Source organism: Cygnus atratus, chromosome 5, assembly GCF_013377495.2.
Source record: "Cygnus atratus isolate AKBS03 ecotype Queensland, Australia chromosome 5, CAtr_DNAZoo_HiC_assembly, whole genome shotgun sequence".
NCBI lineage: Eukaryota > Metazoa > Chordata > Aves > Anseriformes > Anatidae > Cygnus > Cygnus atratus.
In genome coordinates, this window is record NC_066366.1 from 39934241 (window position 1) to 39945348 (window position 11108).

The 11108-nt window shown below is 52.6% G+C and overlaps 1 protein-coding gene across 1 annotated transcript; it reads right to left on the reverse strand.

The window, feature by feature from the left end:
* Positions 1-4175: 4175 nt before the first annotated feature.
* Positions 4176-10518, reverse strand: NKX2-1 (NK2 homeobox 1). The gene is made up of 3 exons (XM_035539877.1): positions 10466-10518; positions 5595-5971; positions 4176-4846 (listed from the first exon to the last, which is right to left on the reverse strand). Exons 1-3 carry the CDS (start codon positions 10516-10518, stop codon positions 4176-4178), a joined length of 1101 nt encoding a protein of 366 aa, XP_035395770.1.
* Positions 10519-11108: the final 590 nt, after the last annotated feature.

Below are 11108 nucleotides of genomic sequence, written 5' to 3' on the forward strand. Positions count from 1 at the left end.
TCTTAGGGCAGCGCGCTGCCTTTTGAACTGCCATGCAGGCAAGGCTACACTTTTAGCTGAGCTCCCATCGCTTTTCCCGTGGGATGGGAAGGGCCCGGAGCTGCTCTAGCCTTCCACAGGTCCCAGCCCGGCTCCTCCGAGCGCTGCCCCGGAGCCTCCCAGCAATGGGGACACAAAGCCCCCCCCCCACACTCGCTCGGGTATGAAACAGCAAATATGAAGAAGCCCTCTGCTATTGTTGCAGTTGTTGCGGTGGTGGTAGTGGTGGGTGGCGAGTTGGTGGTTGTTGTTGTTGTTTTTTCTCTTTTTCCTTTTTTTTTTTTTTCCCCCCACTGCCTGCTGTGCCACTCTGCGCACACTTCATGGCACTCAAGCATGAACTCCCATTTAAGGCAGGAAAAAATGTCCTCCGCGATTCTCCCACGTTTGCAGGCAGTGCCAGGGAGTGGGGGGTGGAAGGGAATAGCCATTCGTCACTGCATCCCTTTACCTCCCAAAATATGGGGTGCCCACGGTCTCGTGTCGCTAAAAGAACTATATCGCGCAACGTGCATTTCTTCCATCATTTCAGATTTGAACCATGCCCCCCGCCATCCTATTATCCAAGTTCTGCATTGATTACCGAGAGGGCTGAAAATCAGCATATTGGTAGGAGCAAGCGTTTAGACGGAGGCACGTGTTTTAATTTAGGAAAGCTACACAGTGACTAACTTCTCGGGAGTGTTCTCCAGGGACAGCAGAGATTAAATTACATTAAAAAAAAAAAAAAAAAGCGAAATATCTTCATCCCATTCAAGGCATAACTGGCTTGTACAAAGAATTTTATGATAAAAGCAATAACACAATGTCATAAAAAACTTCTATAAAATTGTTAAAGAGGAGTTTGTTTGCATTTCTCCTGATTGATATGTAAATACAGTTTGAACTTTGTTTGCTCGGTCTCTAGTGCTTAATAAAGAGATGAATTCACCTTTCTGTGGAACAAGTAAACAGACTTTAAACTAAGCCGACATCAGACAAAGTGGAAACGAGTTTATTTAATCGAAACTAAATCTAGTTTAAGAAAGATAAGTCAGTGTACATAATAATCCATTACAGTAATTACACCCACCACCAAATATGTGTTTATGAGGTTGTCGAGACACAATAAAATTCATTTATTTCCCCCGAGGTCTATAATGAAAAGTCACTGGCTGGATGTCTATCAAACATGCTAACTCCTATATATATATATATATATATTATTTTTTTTTTTCCGGGGAGGGGGGCGAAAATAGTATTTCTCAGCTATTTTAATGCCTTTCACTGCTCCTTAGTTTTAAATGTTCTTCAGTTTGAAAGGATGCAAACATTAATTATATCTAAAGGGGAAATGTCGACGTAACCACAGCACTTTCTACCTCGGTCTTGTATATTAACTCCGTGAGAAACTAACCTGAATTTAAAAATACGTAGAGTTTACCCTGCCCTTGTTCCCTGTGCCGGGAGCTGGCAGCGCTGTGACACGCACCAGGAATTCCCAACACTTTCTCCTTGCATCAGAAATAACAGCACTAAGCTCCAGACCCCTCCGTGCCAAGTTTAACATGATGTTATATACCCGAAACGATTATGTTCTCAGCAGAAAATGGAAAAAAAAAAAAAGAGAAGAAGAAGAAGAAAGAAAGAAAAAGGAATATGCTTTGGGTTAGTTGAGACTGTCCATGTATAAAGCAGGACGCAGTATAAAGAATGAAAGGTCTCGAAATTCCTGTTAACGCACGTGATGTTCTCTAGTTAGAAATAAAGGAGGGGGGTGCAGAAAGAATCCGATTTTTTTTTTTTATTCTGACTATTTCCCTTTTTCTCCATCCAAACCAGCACTTGGTGCCCAAGTAACACCAGTTATCTTGTATAAATAAAAGGCTGGAGCTTTCGAAAGCTGCTACTTAAACTAGAGGTTGGTTTGTTTTCATTCTGGGCAATCTGCTTTCTTTCTCTTCAAAAATATGAGCATTTCATAATACCTCTGTAATTCAGAGGTCGTTCAATGACTGTGATTCGCTTCCGTGGCTTAAGTGAGGGGATCTGGAGGAAAAAACGAAACCGAGCAGCAGATGCGAAGGGAAACATGCGATGAGAGCCTTTAGGATAGGGGGCTTCTTATTTTGTTACACTCACAAAAGGGATATTTTGGACCCGAGAGATAGAGAATTACATGTAGTTCTGTGTTGTCCAATACAAGCTGCTTAACTTGATATGCTTTATATATTTACAGCAAAGTTAATACTTAACTGTCTTGCAGTACCCATAATATTTACCTTACTAACAAACGCACCTCGGTTTCTCAGCTAGGCGCACACACGCACACACACACACACGTGCGCGCACACACGCTTTCTTCATCTGCTTCTTTACAAGCTTCCCAGATCGGTACAGAGAGAAAAAAAAGGGGGAAAAAAAAAAACACACACAAAAGGAAAAACAAATGAGAAAAAAAAACAGAGAGAGAGAGAGACAGAAATAAAAAAGAAAGAGAGAGAGAAAAAAAAAGAAAAAAAAACTAACCTGCATTAAACTGAGATGCAGTCTGCACCTAACCTCTTGCCTGGGTAACAAGGTTGACGTTTGCAGGAGAAACTGCAAGGTTGTGTGTAAGGAGGTGTGTACGTGTAGAAAATTAAATGCATCCTTTTAAAGAAAGTTAATTCAAACTACATTTCGTACACAATAAACTATCTTTTTATTTTGATTATAAATAAGGTTGCTGTACTTTCCTTAAAATACAAGTACATAGGAAAACCTTGTAGAAATGATTTTTTTTTCTCTTTTACAAGGTATTAAAACTGGACGCTCTTTAAAACGGCCGCATGTTCTATACTGTCAGCAAGTTCTTCGTTAATTTGTTTCTAGTGGCATTAGACTTTTACCTTCTTTCTCCTCCGTGCCTTTGGCATTTGAATTTCTCCTCCTGGATTACTTTGCTTTCTCGAGCAAAAAGTATCCGAGGTGCCCCCCGCCCCCCGATCACGCTAGTGAATTTGGACTCGATTCCTTCGCTCTCGAGGCTGTGAATCGCATGCGTTTGCTCGTGTCCCTTTTGCACGCTGAGGACAGATCCTGTAGCCCGTTAACTCCCTGATGCAGCTCCCCTCTGGGAGCGGGGTCCGGGCCCCCGGAGGGGTAGGGGCTTTTTGGGTTTGGCAGCATCCCGGTTTGTTTTTCCAACAAGCAGAAAAAAAAAAAGAAAAAACAAAAAATAAAAATAAAAAAGTAACGATATGCGGGGAAGGGATGGTCAGGAGGAGGAACCAAAGGGAAATAAAAAAAAAAAAGAATATTCGTAACGTGTATAATTTATTAGAAGCTTCTTAGGAACTATATTTAAGCCAAATATCTACATAAGTTACAACAGGAAAAGGCGGCGTGCGCAAATAACAAACTGCCAGAGGATTTACGACGGGGCGATCAGTGTCCATAAAAAAGGTGGGGGTTGGTTTGGTTGATTGTATTTTTTTTCTTTTTACAACAAAATATACAGGCTACTAAAAACTATGGGTTTAGTCCAACTTTTGACAGCATTATACAGCTACAGGTTCACATCAAACGTAAGGAGGAAAATAAAAGCCAAGCCTTTGATGACTCCACGTCTCCATCCGCTGGCCCTGGCGGCGGGGCTGGGAGAGGAGACCGGGGGGAGGGGGGAAGCTGCTTCTTGTGTCTGGGTGACGCGAATGTTTTTTTGGGGAAAACCACCCCATCCCCCAAAATCTCTATATTTACATGCAAGTCCTAGACGCTGGCAAAGTGTACATTTGAAATCCAAGTCTTCAGACCATGCCTAACGATGGTCCCCTTTCTGCAGACTGCTCCGTGGTTATTAGTCAGATTTTTTTTAACACCCCATACAATAACCTTGGGAAAAAAAAAGAAAAAAAAAAGACCCAAAACCATCAACAGCAACAACAAAACGAAACCAAAAAAATTAAGTCACTCTCTCTCCCTTTCTCTCTTATGGGTCCTCAGAGAACCACTCAGTAAAATGGGAAAAAAAAAAAAAGCTTTAAAAAATAAAGAAAAAAGAAATAAAAGAAAAACACCCAGCAGTTTGGACAGGACAGAGATTTGCGTGACTGGGAATATCTGCTTTCTTTTTTTTTTTCCTTTTTTTTTTTGTTTTGCTTTGTTTAATCCTTTCACCAGGTCCTACCGTATAGCAAGGTGGAGCAAGACATGGCAGTGCCATAGTCAGAAGTAGAAGAGTTTAGGTGAGACAAACTGGAGACTTGGCTCTGCAGAGACGAAGGGCTGGCCGAGTGCTGTCCCATGTCAGGAGACTGCCCCGCACTGTTTGTCTGGTGGCTCTGATGCTGTCCGAGGCTGTTGCCATTGGTAGCCACTGTGATTGTTGTAGCTGCCTGCTGCTGATGGCTCTGGATCGCTGCTGTGGGTGTGTTGGAGCCTGCTTGGCAGGGCTTGCCATCCTTTACAAGCACTGGCACTGCCACCCTTCTGGGAGACTGCTGCTGCTGGCAAGAGCCGTTCTCCTGTTGCATCTGCTGCTGCGCAGCCTTGTCTTTGGCCTGGCGTTTCATCTTGTAGCGGTGATTCTGGAACCAGATTTTGACCTGAGTCGGGGTGAGGTGTATCATGCTGGCTAAGTGTTCCCTCTCAGGGGCGGAGAGGTATTTCTGCTGCTTGAAACGTCTCTCCAGCTCGTAAACCTGGGCCTGGGAAAAAAGGACCCTCCGTTTCCTCCGCGGCGTGCTCTGGAGCGGGGCCATGCTCTTGCTCACGTCCCCCAGGGAGCTGAGGCTGCCCATGCCGCCCATGTTCATGCCCGAGGACGGCGCCATGAAGCGGGAGACTGCAAGGGAGAAGGCGGAACGCTTTCAGCAGCTCGGCTCGGCTCATTTCCCCCGCGCTCCCGTAGCCCCCCAGCCCCGCAGCCCCTCGCCCCCGGGCCGACCCCCGCCACCCAGCCCGGCCCAGCCGGGGGTCCCGGGGTGCCCCCTCTCCCACCCAGCGCCCCGCGTCGGATCGGGACCGGCTCCCGGCCGGCCCGACCCCGCTGAATAAAGGCTCCCGCCCGCCCCTCGCCCTGCCCGGGCCGAGCCCCGCCGGGGGCGCCTGGATGTGACAGCCCGCCGCGGCCGGGGGCTCCGCTGGGACCGGGGGCTCCGCCGGGGCCGGGCCGCCCGCTCCCCACCACGCGCCCTCGGGAATGCGGCTCCTGCTCCTCCGGCTCCCCCTCGCCCTCCCGCTGCCGGGCGGCGCCCAGGGGCAAGGGCAGAGCCGGCTCCCTCCGGCCCCCCCGGCCGTGCCGCCGCCGCCTCCCCCCCGCACTGGACGGCGAGCCCCGGGCTCCGGCGCCCCGGCAGCGCGAGGGTCCCCAGCTGCCTCCTCCCGCAAGCAGCCCGGGGAGGCTGCCGCGAAGCCGCCCGGCGAAGAAGGGATGGGGCACGATCCGGGGGCAGGGGGAGGAATGGGGAGGGGGTGGGCGGCTGGAATCCGGACCCACTTTCGTCTTGTCGCGGAGCCCCCGGCGCCCGCGGTGCGGAGGGGCGAGGGGCGCAGGCACCCTCCGCCGGCCACCCAGCCCCGGGCTCACTTACTTGAGGAGAAGCGGGGGTCCGGGTTGGTGCCGTACCATCCTGTCGCCGAAGCGCTGTTCCGCATGGTGTCCTGGTAAGGCGGGAGCTCACTCATGTTGCCCAGGTTCCCATTGCAGTAGCCCCCCATCGTAGCATGGGAGAGCTGGGGGACCCCTGCCGCTGTCATATGGTAGGCGGCAGTCACTGTTCCGTTGTGGCCCATGGGGTGCTGCTGCATGGCCGGCTGAGAAACCTGCGACTGTCTGTAGGCTGACAAGGGAGCCCCCAAGTTACTGCCCTCCATGCCCACTTTCTTGTAGCTTTCCTCCAAAGGACTCAAGATGTCAGACACTGAGAAAGGAGTCGTATGCTTTGGGCTCATCGACATGATTCGGCGGCTGGGGAAAAAAAAAAAAAAAAAAAAAAAAAAAAGGAAGGGGAGGCAAATCTTTTTTTTTTTTTTTTTTTTTTTTCCAAATATTCTGGTGTTGCCTTAACGCCGATCTTGTTGGATGTACACGTAACCGAGTGGACGAAGTCCGCCTTAATTGGATTGAGTGGAGGCTCAGGGCTGCCTTTCGTTTGTTTTAGCCAGACGCCAGGTTTTAGGCTGCCACCAGAGGCGGGGCATAGGCACTAAAGCAACAAGACAATAGAAGCCTACATCTTGCCCAAGATAATTAGCTTACATGCTGATGACAAGGTAAACACCTTTAAGTTTTACTTGTCAGGATTTTTTTTTTTATGTCTTTAAAAAAGAGAGAGAGAGAGAAAGAGAGCGGCAGGGCGAGGGAAAGAGAGAGAGACCCCGTGAGCAGAACTCATTTTATTTCTCTCGGGGGTGGCAATATTGTGGACGGAGAATCGAAGGCAATGAATGCGAAAAGACCCCCATTTGACTGGGTGAAAGGATTTCAAATCAGCTCCCGGGTGGCAAGGCTGTCAGCCCAGCCTTTGTGAGAGCTGGGGAGACGGGGCTGGATGCCGGTTAGCAGAGGGACCGAGTTCCCCTCTCCCCCCACCAAGTTTGCTCGGAGGAGTCCCGCAGCCGGAGCGCGGCTCTCCGGGGGCCGGCTCCCGGGGCAGAGCCACCGCTCCCGGCGCCCCGCACACCCCGCACCGAGTGCCAGGCTCCTCGGCTGGCTGGGGGCTGAGCAGCACTTGGGATTTAGCAGCTCGGGAGCCTTGCCTATGTCTTCCAAGACCCCCATTGTGAGACCCCCAGTGCGAGGATCGTTTCTCTCCCTAAAACCACAAGTTCCGTTCACCTAGGGCTTTTCTTTTTCCTTTTTTTTTTTTTTTTTTTTTTAACCTCAGAGAGAGGCGGAAGATGCAAGTTTGCAAAAACGAGCAGTAATTTAATTGTCTGGGGCGACACACTGCTGAAAAATAGGTTAGCGCAAAATGTCGCTCGGTATTCTCGAAGGCAAAGACTGTCACAGGCTCTCGTGGTCCCTCTGAACCTGAAGCTGCTTTCTAAGGTTATTTATATAGCGCGGGAGCTGGATGGAGAAAACCTCTCAGGTCATCTGCTACACCACCTTGCCAATGAATTCCCCGCCGCTTCGAATAAACTGCAATTTCTGGCACTTTCGGATCTGTTCTCGGATCCGGTGTGAAAACAAAAGCGAGCCCCTTCACAGCCACACACACGTACATGCAGCCAGCAGCTAATGTCACCCGGGTCTTTGAAGAAATCTCCCAAGTTGTCCAGAATCTCCAAAGCTTATATTTCGGGGTGTTCCCGGGGGGGAACGAGAAACCTCCACTGAGTGTTCAATACCCCGGCCTACAGTCCTGCGAAACTCATTTCATAAAGCGATTACCTGAATATTAAGAAAATTACAGCGAAGGTACAGTTAACCCAGTGACTTTGAAGTGTCAAGTAACTATTTAGTAATTGCACTTGTAAATATGTTTGTGCTCGGCTGGTTTGTGCTTAAAAATGCAAAAGTGCACTTGCTACCCGGGAATAACTAAATATCTTTGTCTAAAGTGGCAGCATAAATAGCCGGTCGCTTTGTGACTGTGCTTGATATTAGTACATAAGGATCATTTTGCTTCAATTGGGAGGCTCTCATTCAGTAGGCAAGAAACCGTTTAGGAGAAAGTAGGTTCCCGTATGAGATTTAACATCCTTCAAGTGTAAGCCTCAGCCTTGATTACACTTTAGAGCTCTGCAAGAGGCGAGCTTTTCCACACAAATATAATCGGGGGGACTTTCCTTCAATCAGGCCTTCAGCTCTCCTACATCATCTCAGCTGCCTCGGCACCAGCTCCCTCCGGCCCGAGTGCCCCGAAGTGGGCTTGGTGTGGGTCCGCTGGGCCGCCAAGGGCACGGAAGGGCGACTTTGGGCTACAAGGACAGCTGCTTTTACCACATCCTCTTTTCTTTCCAGATCTTTAGATCTTATCTTTCCAGATGCCTGGAGCATTTCTTCCCCATCCACCACCATCACCACCCCGCCTTTTCTCCCCTCTTTCTGCGCGTGTTTTTCAGAAAGGTATGCTGTTTTGCTCTTACAGAGAGAGACACTCGACCTTGCCTGTTTGTTTGCTTCTTTGTTTTTTGTTTATGCTTGCCCCTGATTTCTCACACATCAGCTCCGTGCCTCTTTTATTAGCCTTAAAAAAAATAGGGGGTAGACAGAAGGTAAAAAAAAAATTACCAAGGGATCCTCCAAAAGGCTGCGGTGGTTTTAAGTCAGAGATGAGGGCTGGCGAGGGTTGCATGGTGCAGGGGCAGCGGCTGCTGCTCTGCGGGGATGGAGCTTGGGGGTGGCCGGGGGCAGGCAGCGCTGGGTGCCCGGTGCCCACCGCCCGCCCTGCGTTTTCCCGGGGCGCGGCGGCGGTCGCTGCTTTCACCGCTGGCTCTATTGATTCCCCCGCTCGAAGGAGCGCTGCTTAAATCGCCTCCGAAAGCCTGCTCAAGGAGATTAACCCGAGGCAGTCCTGCCTTGGCTCTGCGCGGGGTCTTGTAAAGGGGAATTAAAGCGAGAGCTCTTCATTCTGCCTTGGCTGGGCAGCGGGGTGAAAGTCTCTTGGCAGGGCTGGTCGGTTATTTGTAAGGACATCGGCGCGCAAACGGGCACAGCTACACCCCTCAAGGTCCCAGCAGCACCTTTTAGCCCCTCTGGACAGATCCAGTGGAAGGGAAGCGGGTCAGCCCCTGGTCCTTCTTTCCCGTCCCAAAATTAACTTTGCCAGGTCAAGTCAAGCCGCGGAAACCGGCGAGAAAGCTTCCTTGCTGTTGCTCTGCCCCGACCGCTCACCCTTTTCCTTGCAACCCTCCACCCAAGTTTTGCTCTCCAGAGCTGTCCCTCGCTCCCCTCGGGGGGTGGCCGCCCCGACAGGGTCCTGCCTAAGCTGCCTTTGGTGATGTGCTCGTTTACCTGGTGATGCTGCTTAGTAAAACGCTCGAGTTAAAAGGAAATGCTAAAGGAGGAGAGCAGGGACGATGAGATGCGTTTTGCCTGGTGGAAGCATTTTCATGAGAAAGGCACGGTCTTCACCCCGTGTTTGCAGAATGCGGCTACACGGACGTCCCTTCAATAGCTTCTGACCCCACACAATCCGTTTGATAACACTCGAGAGGTGGAAGAATGGGAGACTTTGTCAATCAAATGGTGCCAATCCCAATGGAAACGGTGCCACCAAGACCGCAGCGCGTTTCCTCATCAACTGGATTGCGGGGGCTGGGAACTCAAGGATCAGCTTTTGAAAGTGCGCGCAGGGCTCTCCAAAGACAACAATGTCTTTTTTATGCGAGCCGCCGTGCCTTCCCAACAGGAATCAAATGTGCTCGTCCAGCCAGAGCCGCGGAAGGGCTGCAGCAGGACTTGCCACCCATTTCGCCGGGCGGGGAATGGAGAAGGGGGGGGTCATTTCTGCCCGCTCGGGCGTCCAGATCAGCTCCTTGCCCTGAGCCTGTATCCCCCTCCTCCGAGCCCTTTCGGCGGGCGGTGACGGCCCCGCACCTTTCCCCCGCAGGCAGAGCTCACGGCCCAGCACCAGGCAGATGCCGACCCCCCTGGGGCAGCCGGGCTCGGGGGGGCAGAGGGCAGGGGCCCAGGCAACGTGGGGGCGAAGCCTTCCTCGGCACCAGCCTCACTTCTCAGGCACTGGTTCCTAACACGAGGGGACGAGGCCCCCGTGATCCCATAGGGTGCCACTGCGACACGCGTGACCCGGTGCTGCGTGTCCCTGGAGCGGGACTCAGGGTGCTGTGCGGAGGGTTCAGCCCCTGCTGGGACAGCCTTCAAGCGGGCACGGGGGGAACTGGGGAGGAACTCTCTCTTCCGTCCCGGTTATCAGCACAAGCCTAACGCACCCAGAGACAGATTTAAAATCCCCTCCCAAAGCCCTGCGCCTGGACGAGGGGAGAGGCACCCGGCGCCCCCTTCCATTCATCCCTCTCCCGTCCGACAGAGAAACTCCGGCCCTGATGCACGGTGTCGTGCCGTGCCCCCCGCAAACGAAGCGTGCGCACAGCGCATCCTGCCCAGAGACCGCTCCGGGAAGGAGGGAGCGGAGGGGACGTTTCCGCAGCCACTGCGTGGGGCGGACCTGTGTCGCTGTCATTGCCGGCCCCGGGCAGGGCGCCGGGAACCGCTCCCTGCCTGTGCAGCACATGCTCAGGCGTGTGAGGCAGGGTCGCCCTACACAGGCACCCTCCCTGCAAGCGCCCCCTCGGCACAGAGCGCGCCTGGGGCGAAAAACTGCCCGTTGAGCTCATCGGGACAACTCCCCCCCCCCGTGGAACAGTCCCCCTGCCTTGCATATTTCGTTAGGCTGGGGGCAAATCTGCCGTGTACCGGTCGCGACCTCGTCCCCTGGCGTGGGAATCTAAGCAAGCAAGCGAACCAGCCAAAGCCCCAGCCGAAAATCCTCACCCCTCCGCAGCGCACGCACAGTTGCTCCTCCAGCTGCCCAGGGCGTGGAGCATCTCGCATGCAGGCTTCCTCGGGGCCCCTCCGTGATCGGTCGGTCCCCTCCGGCCCCACTGGCAGGGCTCCGTGCGAGGGCAGAGAGGGCTCCTCGCAGCCCTCGCCCCTCCTTCCCCAATTCCTGGCGGGCGGCCGAAGCTTTCTGCCCTAATCCTCCGACCCCCCGGCTTTTCCTCCGCCGGGCCGTTCCCGGCCAAGAGGGCCAGGGAGGGGCCAGGTGCCAGGTGCCAGGGCAGGGTTTTTGGAGCTGCCTCGGCCCGGCGCCGCTCCGCTGCTGCCCCGGGGCGGGGGGGGGCGCGGGTGCTCTTGTCCGTAGTGGGAACAGTGGGAACGGGCGGCACCCGAGCCACGTCTGAACCGCGAGCTGCCCTGGCACCGCTATAGTTCGCAGTTAGCGAGCTGACCCTACTAATAGTCCACGTCTGAGTCCCTTAATGTCCGTAGTTTGTCACTGTCGCCACACTGTCACTGCGTGCACGCAGGACTCGGTGTGGCCCCAAAGCCGCTTTGGTACGGCCGAGTCAGGAGGGGATTTCAGCGGAGGTGGTTGCTGAGAAAATTTGGAGAAAGTTGTGCTGTAGATACTTAA

What these genes read in the sequence shown, in the direction of transcription:
- NKX2-1 (XM_035539877.1), bottom strand. Translation starts at nt 10,518, where the DNA reads ATGCTCCACGCCCTGGGCAGCTGGAGGAGCAACTGTGCGTGCGCTGCG. An exon ending in TGTGCGTGCGCTGCGGAGGG is followed by an intron (nt 5,972 to 10,465) that starts GTGAGGATTTTC and finishes TTTTTTCCCCAG; the next exon opens with CCGCCGAATCATGTCGATGA. An exon ending in GGACCCCCGCTTCTCCTCAA is followed by an intron (nt 4,847 to 5,594) that starts GTAAGTGAGCCC and finishes TCTCCCTTGCAG; the next exon opens with TCTCCCGCTTCATGGCGCCG.